This window comes from Panthera onca, chromosome F2 (assembly GCF_046562875.1).
Source record: "Panthera onca isolate mPanOnc1 chromosome F2, mPanOnc1 haplotype 2, whole genome shotgun sequence".
In the NCBI taxonomy this organism is placed as follows: domain Eukaryota; kingdom Metazoa; phylum Chordata; class Mammalia; order Carnivora; family Felidae; genus Panthera; species Panthera onca.
The window spans coordinates 18,907,626-18,923,177 of record NC_138356.1 but is presented as its reverse complement, the minus strand read 5'-3'; the positions used below and the strand labels follow the sequence as shown (position 1 = coordinate 18,923,177).

At 38.5% G+C, this 15,552-nt stretch overlaps 1 protein-coding gene across 5 annotated transcripts in view; it reads right to left on the bottom strand.

Annotated features, from left to right (window-relative positions):
* Nucleotides 1-15,552, bottom strand: part of PREX2 (phosphatidylinositol-3,4,5-trisphosphate dependent Rac exchange factor 2) — a 295,426-nt gene that overhangs the window by 139,479 nt on the left and 140,395 nt on the right. For all 5 annotated transcript variants that reach the window (XR_013553558.2, XR_013553556.2, XR_013553557.2 and 2 more), the window contains 3 exons: nucleotides 14,661-14,809; nucleotides 4,232-4,317; nucleotides 978-1,114 (listed from right to left, as the gene is read on the bottom strand). Coding sequence is in view for 2 of the 5 variants with exons in the window: in XM_078441822.2 (XP_078297948.2) it covers nucleotides 978-1,114; nucleotides 4,232-4,317; nucleotides 14,661-14,809 (372 nt within the window). In the remaining 3 variants the exon portion in view is untranslated. The remainder of the gene's footprint in view (nucleotides 1-977; nucleotides 1,115-4,231; nucleotides 4,318-14,660; nucleotides 14,810-15,552) is intronic.

Below are 15,552 nucleotides of genomic sequence, written 5' to 3'. Positions count from 1 at the left end.
AGGAATGAAACTCAAATCAGTTTGGCTACTTGTTAAAATTCTGATTGAAGGGGAAAGGTTTGATAATTTCAGAAGTGTCTTTTTAAAAAAATTCATTCAATGATATAGTTCAATAAATATTTGTTAATATTGCCAACCAGAATAACCTATGAATCTATGCGTGAATTCCAATTTGCTACGCTAGTTTGACCTTATTAACAAGCAAAATTGAGGAGCTCAGTTTCTTGTAGGTTCAGTATTTTATAGGCTGTCAGTCCTGGCCTATGAGAAAATAACCATTGCTCTTTCTGGTTTGGACAAGTCATATTCTCAAATCTGGAAGAGTACCTGACTGCGTATGGCAGAAAAAATACAAAGCCTCTCCTCTAAAGTTGCTTTTGCATTTAGTTGATTAATTTGAGAGAATTTTCTCTTATAGCCCAATATTCACTTGTACCTCATGGGATAAGCTTTGCTTATAAATTTGGATTCTAATTTTATTTTTCTACGGCACTTGAAATTTAATCAGAGGATAGTGGTTAGAATTTTAAGCAATGACAAGTACATTTTGGTATTTTCTTTAAAGAGCTAAATCCAGTAACTTAAATAAATATATACAAAACTCAATCAAAGACCCTAAAAAAACCTTCACAGACACACAAGGACCATTACATATTCTAAAGTAATAGCAAGGGTCAAAAAAACAAATCAAACCTTTGGATTTCAATGTGATAAACATTTAGGTATCTGAAAACTCATATCACAATGCAAATGAAAACACCCCAGAGCACTTGTTAAACAGGTGATAATACTGAAACAATAAAATGCAATCATTTAAGCAGAATTGATCATGATTAATTATGCAGATAAAACAATCATCATGAGATTTACAATGATGTGCTTAAATGTGAACCTAAAAGTAGAAACCATCTTGTGTCCTTCCCTGGGCTTTCTCTGCAAGTTTGCAGCGAGACCCAGATAAGCCAAGGGCAGCTTACCTTCACTGGTCTCCTGTATTTCCTGCAGGCTGTGACATGTGCAATGACACTGGCATGTGTCTCCTTGCTGACATTGATACCATTTACTTTGATAATACACTGTCCAGGGTGAAGACCAGCAGCTGCAGCCACAGTCCCTTCAAATAAAAATGAGAAAATGGCCAAAAAAATAACTTTAGGAATGAGATTCATTTTTATCACATATACAATATGGAAAGCCATTTTAAAACATAATAAGAGATCTAGCTAGTATGTTCTTGATAAACTTGGTTCTGATAGTAATGCCTTCTCAAAATTTTTCTACTTTTAATCTGGCCATTCAAACAGTGACTAACAGAATATTCTCTCATACCCCTGAGAATTAGTTTGAAGGAATACTTTAGATATTTTTTCACATTTTTTTAAGTTTACTTATTTATTTGAGAGGACAGAAACAGCATGAATGGGGGAAGGGCAGAGAGAGAGGGAGAGATAATCCCAAGCAGGCTCCGTGCTGCCAACGCAGAGCCCGATGCTCAAACTCATGAAACCGAGAGATCATGGCCAGAGCTGAAAAGCAAGAGTTGGACGCTTAACCAACTGAACCACCCAGACACCCCTGAAGGGATATTTTAAAGTGACCTTTACAATGCTAATCAGTTATTTTCCCTTTCAAATGTCTCATCAGTCTTAATATTCTACATATACAAATATAAAAGCAAAATGAGAAAGCCAGAAATGTATGCCCTATTTACCTTTCTTTATAAAAATCTCTAAATATTAGAAAAGTAATCACTTTCATTTATTTTTCTCAGTAACATTTATTGCAAGGACATTTTTGAAATTTGTAATAGTTTATAAATTTCAGTCTTATTTCTTTTTATTTTTTTTAATTCAACTATAATTAACACATAGCATTATATTGGTTTCAGGTGTAAAATATAATTATTCATCAATTCTATATACACTTTCATTTTTAAAAATGCGAACAGTTAAAAGAAATTCTTTAAAAAAATCAGTCAATTAGCAACTACCATTGACTGGCTCTGCTAAGTAAAATAAGCATTCAGGATATCTACAAAGGGTCAAGGAACCACAGAATTTGTGGAGAATAAAATTAATCAGGTAACATCAACTGTCCATTTATTTGCATAGATATAGACTTAAATATGGAAGTGGCATATTGCTCCAGTGAGTTAAAATTTTCAGAAACTTTCAATTATTATTATATGATGTTCTGAGCCGATCAACACTTATGCAGCACCATTAATAAATACAATGAATATAATTAATACAAATGATTACAAAATTTATGTTAGAAGAGCCTCTCTTTATAAGCAATTTCTCCCATGAAGGAATTATTAAACATTTCAGAGAACATAATTTATATTCAAGAAGACAGTATGTATTTTTCTTCTCATTAACATTCACTCCCAGAAATACTAAGTGGTTTTTCTGGATTAAAGTAGGTCTTGGAGGGAAAAGAGACACTCCCCATTGAGAAAATAGCCTAAAAAAAGGCACCGAGTCGAGAAACAACCTGGACATTTGGGAGCATGTGAGCAGTTGGTATGAGCTTAAAATGGGAGTGTGGGTGAAGACTCTGGAGAGTGAAGAGGAGCCAGGTTTCGAAGTGCCTGCATACTTTATGTGAACACCTAACAGCCTCAACCTTACTATCTATGCACGAGGAAAAGCATTTGAGAATTTTAGGCAGAGAAGTGACATGACCCCCAGAACCGAGGACGAATCATTGGAACTTAAGTCAAAAATCAAAATCACAACAAGCATCTACTGCAATGTTCCAGGCTAGAACTAAAGTAGCATTGGTTACAAAAGGGGAGAATGAGATCACGTATTTGATGTCTCATGATGGAGTTCATGAAGAGGCTACAGTCCCCAGGATCACTCCTCTGCTTTTGGACTCAGTGCTGAGTAAATAGAGTCATTTCAATAAAGAGAATACAGAAGGCAAAGCAAGTTCAGAGAATAGATGGAAAGTTCACTTGGAAATAATACTGAGTTGTAAGGTGCCAAAGGGGCATTTAGGCGAGAGTTTTAATCAATAATTAAATCTAGGGGTGCCTGGGTAGCTCAGTTGTTTAAGCATCTGGCTTCGGCTCAGGTCATGATCTTACCACCCCTGAGTTCGAGCCGGGTGTCAGACTCTGTGCTGACAGCTCAGAGTCCGGAGCCTGCTGTCTGATTCTGTGTCTTCCCCTTTTTCTGCTCCTCCCCTACTCGCGCTCTGTGTCTCTCTCTCTCTCAAAAATAAATAAACATTAAAAAGTAAGTAAGTAAAGAAATAAAGAAAGAAAGAAATCTAGACTATGGAACTCAGGAAAGAGATCTAAGCTGGAGATAGAGATTTAAAAATCTCCAGGAACAGGATCAATAAGATTTCTTACAGAGAACAAGAAGGTAGAGAAGAAAAGAGGGAGCCAACAGTTAAGCGGTTGACAGATGAAGGGAGCTGGCAGAGGAGAAAAATCTGACAAGTGCCAACTTAGAAATCAGGAGGTGAACATTTTCAGCAAACAGGAGTAGTCAGTTTAAACAAATGCCACAGAAAAGCTCAATTAATATGGTTATCAATGTCTACCGTACGTTCCAGTCAAGTCCATGATAACTCTATAAGACAGACTTTGGAGACATGGGTGGAAGATGAGGAGAGATGTCTACAGCAATGGGCTAAAACTAAAATAGGAAGTGAAGAAGCACAGCTGAAAACACAGACTAGCATTTCAGGAAGTTAGGTCATGACAAAATAGAAGTTATTAGAGCATTATTCTAGGGCTGAGCTTATCAACCTTGGGTGTGCGTACAAATCATCTGAGGGTATTGTTAAAATGTAGATTCTGACTCAGTATGTCCTGCGTGGGTCCTAAGATTCCACATTTCTTTTTTTCTTTTTTAAAGTTTATTTATTTATTTTGACAGAGAGAGAGGGGGGAAGGTGAGTCAGAGAGAGAGGGAGAGAAAGAATCCCAAGCAGCCACACTGCCAGTGTGGAGCCCGACACAGGGCTTGAACCCACGGATTGTGAGATCATGATCAAAGCCAAAACCAAGAGTTGGATACTCAATCGGTGCCCCGATTTTTAAGAGTTTTTTTTTAATATTGTTTTAGGAACATATTACCATTGAGCTAATCAAGTAAAAATATGATTGAGAAACTTCATAACAACATGAGCATGCACGTTCTGAATATATTTTTGTTTAGCAAGCAATATCGATACATTCTAAAAAGCTGTTTTTACAGGATGGGTTTCTCACCTCTTCCTACTGCATGTACAACCGATGGGCCATATCCTCGGATCTGGAATCCAAGTCCCTCAGCTGAATCTGGGATCTTCACTGTCCTAAAATCAATCAGAAAACAAGGTGAGAAGACTTTAACATGCCACACAATTGGTTAAAACAATAGTGTCCATTCCTTTATTCATTCTTTCAATAAATATTTATTGAAGGTCTACTGTGTAAAAGACACTGACTGGGCTAGAAACCAGGAGACAAAAAGGGTGCATGCTCTCACAAAGGCACACAGCAGCCAAGCACGAAAGACTTCCTCAACTGAGCACAGTCATTTGCATGGTACGTGGTGAATAAGGAACAGGCTCTGGGGTCAGACAAAACTAGCTCTAAATCCTCATTTAAGTCACTAGATAGTTGAATAACTTGCATGAACGCCTTCACTTCTCTGAGCCTGAGTTTCCACAAAAAGATGATGGTAAAACTTACTTTGCAGGGTGTCAGTGGAGATTAAAAGAGAAATCTTTGTTAACTGCCCTGCACCATGCTATGAACTAGTAGTCACTTCAATAAAATGGAAGCTTCTCTCCTTAGTTTACTGTTATAAAGAAGACAGTGCACTGTGACACTTCTTTGTTAAAAGTAATAAAAGAAACACAGAATTAATACATTTCTACCCGTTGGGAACTTCATCAAAGAAAAACAACAAAAAGCTAGTTAAAAAGATGTGTCAAACATTACACCAAAATAATTTAAGAATGTGATTAACTTTAGCATTTACTCAGTGAAATTTTGAAAGAAGAGTACATCAAAAGGAGAACCTGAATAACAAAAGAAATATTTTCAATGAATCCCCACGGAAAAGAAGATGAAGGAAAGGAGAAGAGGAGTTAACTGTTAGGACAACCAGTGAGGGATATCCAGTTTGGTACTAAGAAGTGAGCTACTCCACAGAAGGAAGCCAGAGATCAGAGAGCAACAATGAAAAGCAGAGAACATGAGATAAGGCAGAACATCATAACAATAAAAATGAGTATCGTAAATTGCAGTCCAGAGCAAAGACAAATGAATACAATGCAATAAATTTTGATGGATAGCCCTTATGCCCAAGAAATAAAATTGTTTCCAAAAGATGATGAATTAATCATGCAATAAATGTCGGCAGCCCTTCAAGGGCACGTTAGACATAGTCTGAAGTTACATACAGTGGAACTTACTTAAAGCTTATAAAATAGCCACTGGAGCACTTTGGGCAACACTGCGCCTAGAACACTTGAGAAAGCCACAAATGTACAGCATTTACACTTCATGGCAGAGCCTGGTACTGCTATCTGAAATATAACCTAGGCAGGCACACCAGCATCGGTGATAGAAATATGAACTGTCTATTCTAGGAAAACTTGAAAGTATTATTATGAATTAGATTATATACTAAGAAGTGATCTGTGCATTGCTAGAGTATAGGTCAAAGAACTGATTTGTCCTTTATCCTTAATTATATACTTTTTGGTGTAAAAGTCTCTATGCACTTCCCTTGAATAGCACTTTGTTACTAGTATCTTTCAAGAAAAAAAAAAGACACATGAAAATGGAAGATAACTAAGGAAAAGAAAAAGGAATAAATACATTTTCTAAGCGTGAAGCAAAAACATAGAAGTAGCCCATGCTTTTATATATTATGAATAAGATTTCACTTTTGCTGAAATGACCTAGAGCTTTCAGGCCATGGTGAGTTATTATTGCTTTTGGATTGTGAGGAATTCATAACAGTCTCTCAGTTCTTTCTGAGCAAGGTCTTCTATCCTTCTAATATTGCTAGGGAAGGTTGACTCCAATCTTCAAGATTATTATATATTTCTTTAAAACTTTTGTACAAAACACTATGAAATGCATTTTGGTCTTATTCTGGGACTCTCTTCATAAAATGATCTTTGGAAAATACGCTTCCCTGCTGTGACCACTATATTGTCTATTAAAGGAAGAATTAAATTCATACAAATGGAACATTCTGTTTCTTAGAGGAAGTAAGTGCACTAAATAATCTGCTACAAAGCTTTTTGAAAAACCCTTTGATGCTATGAAGTGTAAAATACAGCTAGATTCAAAGCAAGACTTCATTTGTATTTACCTCTCATATTTTTGCCTTTTCTACCCCCAGACTGGAGACTACATCAAGTATAAGTAGCTATTGTAAGAAAATATGACAGAATGATTTATAGGAATCTTATATTAGCATAAAGACATAAAGGAAAAGCTATCGATTTCAAGCAAATTAAAAGTAAAAGATAAAAGATGAATATTCTTAAAATAGTTTTGAAACAAAATATAAGATAGGCTTCTGATGTAATAAATAAGCAGTGAAAAAAAATGAAATGAGAGAATAGGTAAGCATCACAGATAACATCACTGGAGTACACACTATGTGCTGAACAGATAACTAAGTTCTTTATTAACCTAAATTTATTTAATGTTCTTAGCATCTTCATGACATAGATACTCTTCTCATCTCCATTTTTTTAATGGATGGATGGGGGTGTTGAAGCAACACAATAAGCAAGCAAGTTGTGGAAGAGAAGCTTGAACCTGGACCAGAAATACTGGGTTCCAGATACTGTATGACAAACACTGAAGGAAGAAGTCAGAGGACACAGGTTCCAATGCTGCTCATCTAGTGGCTAGTACTGGGAGTGACGATTTGCCCCTATCTACTTAGTCTGAAAGTTGAGGGCTTCTGAAGTGATCTGACTGCTGAAATGCCTAGGACCAGTGAATCAGTAGTTGCAGGGTTAAATCAGGGGGTAGTAGGGCCATGGGGAGGACCTTTATGTTTTCTAATGACTGTTTTGGACTATTACTCCGTTATACCCTTCTAGTCTGCCATTTTCCTTTTAAGCGACCTCAAAGTGTCCAGAGGTAAGCAACTAGGTGAGCCTTATCCCAGACAGGGTTGGATAAAGGGGGAGTAATAGATCAAAATTAGGTTTAGAGAGAAGACATTGTTATGGTTATTCTCTGCCCTCCAGCCCAAAGTCTTCCTAAATTAGTAATTTTAATGAGTCATCTCACTCTTTCCTTGGTAAGTTTTAGCAGCAACCTGGCTGACTTAATGCTACAGAATCTAGCTCATTGCATCACATTTCAACTCCTAAGATAAAGAGTGCTGCCAGCTATTGCTGAATATATATATATTAAGGCAGGGAAGAATACTATACTACACATACTAAGAATATTTTCTTAAGCAGTTAAAATAAACCTTTTGTTTTTAAAGTGGTAATCTTCATTTACCTGAAAATTAATGAAGTTGTTTATCATTATTAACGAATGATATAATTACATTTTAAACAGTAATTTTGATATAATCATAGTACTTTAAATAGACATGATGCTTAGACCTTGATATGCATTATATTGATTAATTACTTGGTTAAACAAATCATGGAAATGTGACATGGGAACACTAGACCAGAAGTGATTTGTAAAAGAAAAGCCAACATCTTCCAACAATATACATAATACCCTATTAATTTTAAAAACAGATCATAGGGGCGCCTGGGTGGCTCAGTTGGTTAGGCGACTGACTTCGGCTCAGGTCATGATCTCGCAGTTTTGAGCTCGAGCCCCGCATCAGGCTCTGTGCTGACAGCTCAGAGCCTGGAGCCTACTTCAGTTTCTGTTCACCCCTTCTCTCTCCCCCTCCCCTGCTCACACTCTGTGTCTCTATGTCTCTCAATAATAATAAATAAAAGTTAAAAAAAAATTAAAACAGATTATAAAGCACAATCCCATTTTATAAACAAAGGATTGTGTAAATCTGCATCAGTACTTAGAAAAATCAACTGTCTGAATTTCAAAAAATAACAATGGTTATTTATGGGTGATATGATTATAAGAAACATGTCTTTATTTAGAAAACTCTATCCTCTAAATTTGCTATAATCAACATGATTTTTTTCTAATCATAGGTAGATGGATAGACCTTTTTTTTTTAAAGAATGGACATATTACTAAGTACAAGCGCACACACACAAGTGTATTTCACCAACTTCACCATTTCTTATAAACATTTAATGATAAGTGGTATCAACCAACTCACAGACCTGAAATTCTTAGAGCTGAACATGGGGAATGCAGTTCTTTATTATCAATTGTTCTACTAATTTTCTTCACTTATAATCAAAGTCAGCCCAACCCAGACCAGGAAAATTTGGGCCACAAAAATAAAGCATTATTTCCACTGAAACTACCTGATTTGAGTAGCAAGCATTAGTATTATAAGCAAAGCAGTTTTTCCCAACATTTAAATACCAGTATTAGTGATGCTGGTAAGGTTTAAATGTTCTAAGCAACAAGATACTTAATTCTTGACATGTACTTAAATTTTCTATTTTATTCATTTTTGTATAATTTTTTTAAAAATCCCACATGAGGGGGTTCCGGAAGATGGCGGCGTAGGAGGACGCGGGGCTCACAGCGCGTCCTGCCGATCACTTAGATTCCACCTACACCTGCCTAAAGAACCCAGAAAACCGCCAGAGGATTAGCAGAAGGGAGTCTCCGGAGTCAAGCACAGACTAGAGGCCCATGGAAGAGGGTAGGAAGGGCGGCGAGGCGGTGCGCGCTCCACGGACTGGCGGGAGGGAGCCGGGGCGGAGGGGCGGCTCGCCGGCCAAGCAGAGCCCCCGAGTCTGGCTGGCAAAAGCGGAGGGGCCGGACGGACTGTGTTCCGACAGCAAGCGCCACTTAGCGTCTGGGAGGTCATAAGTTAACAGCTCTGCTCGGAAAGCGGGAAGGCTGGAGGACAAAGGGAGGGAGAGCTGCTGAGCCCCCGGACGGCAGAGCTCAGCTTGGCGGGGAACAAAGGCGCCAGCGCCATCTCCCCCGCCCATCCCCCAGCCAAAATCCCAAAGGGAACCAGTTCCTGCCAGGGAACTTGCTCGCTCCGCGCAAAAAACCAACTCTGTGCTTCGGCGGAGCCAAACCTCCGGCAGCGGATCTGACTCCCTCCCGCTGCAACAGGGCTCCTCCTGAAGTGGATCACCTAAGGAGAAGCGAGCTAAGCCTGCCCCTCCACCCCCCGTGCACCTTGCCTACCCACCCCAGCTAATACGCCAGATCCCCAGCAACACAAGCCTGGCAGTGTGCAAGTAGCCCAGATGGGACACGCCACCCCACAGTGAATCCCGCCCCTAGGAGAGGGGAAGAGAAGGCACACACCAGTCTGACTGTGGCCCCAGCAGTGGGCTGGGGGCAGACATCGGGTCGGACTGCGGCCCCGCCCACTAACTCCAGTTATACACCACAGCACAGGGGAAGTGCACTGCAGGTCCTCACCACGCCAGGGACTCTCCAAAATGACCAAACGGAAGAATTCCCCTCAGAAGAATCTCCAGGAAATAACAACAGCTAATGAACTGATCAAAAAGGATTTAAATAATATAACAGAAAGTGAATTTAGAATAATAGTCATAAAATTAATCGCTGGGCTTGAAAACAGTATACAGGACAGCAGAGAATCTCTTGCCACAAAGATCGAGGGACTAAGGAACAGTCACGAGGAGTTGAAAAACGCTTTAAACGAAATGCAAAACAAAATGGAAACCACGATGGCTCGGCTTGAAGAAGCAGAGGAGAGAATAGGTGAACTAGAAGATAAAGTTATGGAGAAAGAGGAAGCTGAAAGAAAGAGAGATAAAAAAATCCAGGAGTATGAGGGGAAAATTAGAGAACTAAGTGATACACTAAAAAAAAATAATATACGCATAATTGGTATCCCAGAGGAGGAAGAGAGAGGGAAAGGTGCTGAAGGGGTACTTGAACAAATTATAGCTGAGAACTTCCCTGACCTGGGGAAGGAAAAAGGCATTGAAATCCAAGAGGCACAGAGAACTCCCTTCAGACGTAACTTGAATCGATCTTTTGCACGACATATCATAGTGAAACTGGCAAAATACAAGGATAAAGAGAAAATTCTGAAAGCAGCAAGGGATAAACGTGCCCTCACATACAAAGGGAGACCTATAAGACTCGTGACTGATCTCTCCTTTGAAACTTGGCAGGCCAGAAAGGCTTGGCACGATATCTACAGTGTGCTAAACAGAAAAAATATGCAGCCGAGAATCCTTTATCCAGCAAGTCTGTCATTTAGAATAGAAGGAGAGATAAAGGTCTTCCCAAACAAACAAAAACTGAAGGAATTTGTCACCACGAAACCAGCCCTACAAGAGATCCTAAGGGGGATCCTGTGAGACAAAGTACCAGAGACATCACTACAAGCATAAAACATACAGACATCACAATGACTCTAAACCCGTATCTTTCTATAATAACACTGAATGTAAATGGATTAAATGCGCCAACTAAAAGACATAGGGTATCAGAATGGATAAAAAAACAAGACCCATCTATTTGCTGTCTACAAGAGACTCATTTTAGATCTGAGGACACCTTTAGATTGAGAGTGAGGGGATGGAGAACTATTTATCATGCTCCTGGAAGCCAAAAGAAAGCTGGAGTAGCCATACTTATATCAGACAAACTAGACTTTAAATTAAAGGCTGTAACAAGAGATGAAGAAGGGCATTATATAATAATCACAGGGTCTATCCACCAGGAAGAGCTAACTATTATAAATGTCTATGCGCCAAATACCCGAGCCCCCAGATATATAAAACAATTACTCGTAAACATAAGCAACCTTATTGATAAGAATGTGGTCATTGCAGGGGACTTTAACACCCCACTTACAGAAATGGATAGATCATCTAGACACACAGTCAATAAAGAAACAAGGGCCCTGAATGATACATTGGATCAGATGGACTTGACAGATATATTTAGAACTCTGCATCCCAAAGCAACAGAATATACTTTCTTCTCGAGTGCACATGGAACATTCTCCAAGATAGATCATATACTGGGTCACAAAACAGCCCTTCATAAGTTTACAAGAATTGAAATTGTACCATGCATACTTTCAGACCACAATGCTATGAAGCTTGAAATCAACCACAGGAAAAAGTCTGGAAAACCTCCAAAAGCATGGAGGTTAAAGAACACCCTACTAACGAATGAGTGGGTCAACCAGGCAATTAGAGAAGAAATTAAAATATATATGGAAACAAACGAAAATGAAAATACAACAATCCAAACGCTTTGGGATGCAGCGAAGGCAGTCCTGAGAGGAAAATACATTGCAATCCAGGCCTATCTCAAGAAACAAGAAAAATCCCAAATACAAAATCTAACAGCACACCTAAAGGAAATAGAAGCAGAACAGCAAAGGCAGCCTAAACCCAGCAGAAGAAGAGAAATAATAAAGATCAGAGCAGAAATAAACAATATAGAATCTAAAAAAAACTGTAGAGCAGATCAACGAAACCAAGAGTTGTTTTTTTGAAAAAATAAACAAAATTGACAAACCTCTAGCCAGGCTTCTCAAAAAGAAAAGGGAGATGACCCAAATAGATAAAATCATGAATGAAAATGGAATGATTACAACCAATCCCTCAGAGATACAAACAATTATCAGGGAATACTATGAAAAATTATATGCCAGCAAATTGGACAACCTGGAAGAAATGGACAAATTTCTAAACACCCACACTCTTCCAAAACTCAATCAGGAGGAAATAGAAAGCTTGAACAGACCCATAACCAGCGAAGAAATTGAATCGGTTATCAAAAATCTCCCAACAAATAAGAGTCCAGGACCAGATGGCTTCCCAGGGGAGTTCTACCAGACATTTAAAGCAGAGATAATACCTATCCTTCTCAAGCTATTCCAAGAAATAGAAAGGGAAGGAAAACTTCCAGACTCATTCTATGAAGCCAGTATTACTTTGATTCCTAAACCAGACAGAGACCCAGTAAAAAAAGAGAACTACAGGCCAATATCCCTGATGAATATGGATGCAAAAATTCTCAATAAGATACTAGCAAATCGAATTCAACAGCATATAAAAAGAATTATTCACCATGATCAAGTGGGATTCATTCCTGGGATGCAGGGCTGGTTCAACATTCGCAAATCGATCAACGTGATACATCACATTAACAAAAAAAAAGAGAAGAACCATATGATCCTGTCAATCGATGCAGAAAAGGCCTTTGACAAAATCCAGCACCCTTTCTTAATAAAAACCCTTGAGAAAGTCGGGATAGAAGGAACATACTTAAAGATCATAAAGGCCATTTATGAAAAGCCCACAGCTAACATCATCCTCAACGGGGAAAAACTGAGAGCTTTTTCCCTGAGATCAGGAACACGACAGGGATGCCCACTCTCACCGCTGTTGTTTAATATAGTGCTGGAAGTTCTAGCATCAGCAATCAGACAACAAAAGGAAATCAAAGGCATCAAAATTGGCAAAGATGAAGTCAAGCTTTCGCTTTTTGCAGATGACATGATATTATACATGGAAAATCCGATAGACTCCACCAAAAGTCTGCTAGAACTGATACATGAATTCAGCAAAGTTGCAGGATACAAAATCAATGTGCAGAAATCAGTTGCATTCTTATACACTAACAATGAAGCAACAGAAAGACAAATGAAGAAACTGATCCCATTCACAATTGCACCAAGAAGCATAAAATACCTAGGAATAAATCTAACCAAAGATGTAAAAGATCTGTATGCTGAAAACTATAGAAAGCTTATGCAGGTAATTGAAGAAGATATAAAGAAATGGAAAGACATTCCCTGCTCATGGATTGGAAGAATAAATATTGTCAAAATGTCAATACTACCCAAAGCTATCTACACATTCAATGCAATCCCAATCAAAATTGCACCAGCATTCTTCTTGAAACTAGAACAAGCAATCCTAAAATTCATATGGAACCACAAAAGGCCCCGAATAGCCAAAGTAATTTTGAAGAAGAAGACCAAAGCAGGAGGCATCACAATCCCAGACTTTAGCCTCTACTACAAAGCTGTCATCATCAAGTCAGCATGGTATTGGCATAAAAACAGACACATAGACCAATGGAATAGAATAGAAACCCCAGAACTAGACCCACAAACGTATGGCCAACTCATCTTTGACAAAGCAGGAAAGAACATCCAATGGAAAAAAGACAGTCTCTTTAACAAATGGTGCTGGGAGAACTGGACAGCAACATGCAGAAGGTTGAAACTAGACCACTTTCTCACACCATTCACAAAAATAAACTCCAAATGGATAAAGGACCTGAATGTGAGACAGGAAACCATCAAAACCTTAGAGGAGAAAGCAGGAAAAGACCTCTCTGACCTCAGCCGTAGCAATCTCTTACTCGGCACATCCCCAAAGGCAAGGGAATTAAAAGCAAAAGTGAATTACTGGGACCTTATAAAGATAAAAAGCTTCTGCACAGCAAAGGAAACAACCAACAAAACTAAAAGGCAACCAACGGAATGGGAAAAGATATTTGCAAATGACACATCGGACAAAGGGCTAGTATCCAAAATCTATAAAGAGCTCATCAAACTCCACAGCCGAAAAACAAATAACCCAGTGAAGAAATGGGCAGAAAACATGAATAGACACTTCTCTAAAGAAGACATCCGGATGGCCAACAGGCACATGAAAAGATGTTCAACGTCGCTCCTTATCAGGGAAATACAAATCAAAACCACACTCAGATACCACCTCACGCCAGTCAGAGTGGCCAAAATGAAGAAATCAGGAGACTATAGATGCTGGAGAGGATGTGGAGAAACGGGAACCCTCTTGCACTGTTGGTGGGAATGCAAATTGGTGCAGCCGCTCTGGAAAGCAGTGTGGAGGTTCCTCAGAAAATTAAAAATAGACCTACCCTATGACCCAGCAATAGCACTGCTAGGAATTTACCCAAGGGATACAGGAGTACTGATGCATAGGGGCACCTGTACCCCAATGTTTATAGCAGCACTCTCAACAATAGCCAAATTATGGAAAGAGCCTAAATGTCCATCAACTGATGAATGGATAAAGAAATTGTGGTTTATATACACAATGGAATACTACGTGGCAATGAGAAAAAATGAAATATGGCCTTTTGTAGCAACGTGGATGGAACTGGAGAGTGTGATGCTAAGTGAAATAAGCCATACAGAGAAAGACAGATACCATATGGTTTCACTCTTATGTGGATCCTGAGAAACATAACAGAAACCCATGGGGGAGGGGAAGGGAAAAAAAAAAAAAAAAAAAAAAAAGAGGTTAGAGTGGGAGAGAGCCAAAGCATAAGAGACTGTTAAAAACTGAGAACAAACTGAGGGTTGATGGGGGGTGGGAGGGAGGGCAGGGTGGGTGATGGGTATTGAGGAGGGCACCTTTTGGGATGAGCACTGGGTGTTGTATGGAAACCAATTTGACAGTAAATTTCATATATTAAAAAATAAAAAAAATAAAAAAAAATAAATAAAACTTTAATGAGCAAAAAAAAAAAAAAAAAAAAAAAAAAATCCCACATGAATCATACAACTTACTCCCTTGGCTTTGTGCTCACAAGAACTCTTAGTGGCTTTCTGCTGTTTAAGCATGATTTCAGGAAGCAGTCCACTTCATTGAAAGGTCTCATAAAAACTAGGTCACCATTAATAGCAAAAATCTTTTTCCCAACTTCCATGCCAGCCATCTAAGAGAGAAATAGCAAAAAAAAAAAAAAATTATATTTTAATAAGGAATCTATTTTTTTCACAGAATTAGAAACTGAAAAGACCCAGAACATACAGATTTTTGACATTTTAACACACCTGCAATGTTTTTATACAACTTCACACAACAGAACTGTGGGGGAGATAACACACTTATCATTCTCTTTGACATAGTTTTAAAGTTGATCACCCATTTGTACTGAAACCCACCCCCTTTCTTCTATGTTTTAACTTTGTACTCCTCCTGTGACCCTCTTTCTATTGTATCTTAATAGTTCTTTTTCTTATTTCATCCTTTAAACTACAATCAAACACTAGGTTAATTTTTTTTTACTGGGTTTTCTTTTTATATCCAATTAACTCAGAGAGGTTCAACCTCTATGTGGCCGTCAATGACAACCAAATATGCATCACCAGCATGATATAGCATAAGTATCTTCAGGGCAGGAGAGGAATGGCCTGGAACTCAACAAAAAGAGCTCCAAAAAGCCCAGATTGCCCGAGGCTGAAAAGATGACAAGGAAGACATTATCTCTCCAACCAGGCCACCATTCTTAACCAGTTCTACTGCTTATAAACTACATGCTGCTTTGATTATCAGCTAAATGATGAAAACCTGGCAGAGGATATTTAATTAATGGCATAAACAGATGAAGCTGTGCCCTAAGAACACCCTCAGAAAATGTCTGGGAAAAACATTTCCTTCTCATAGAAAATTACTAAA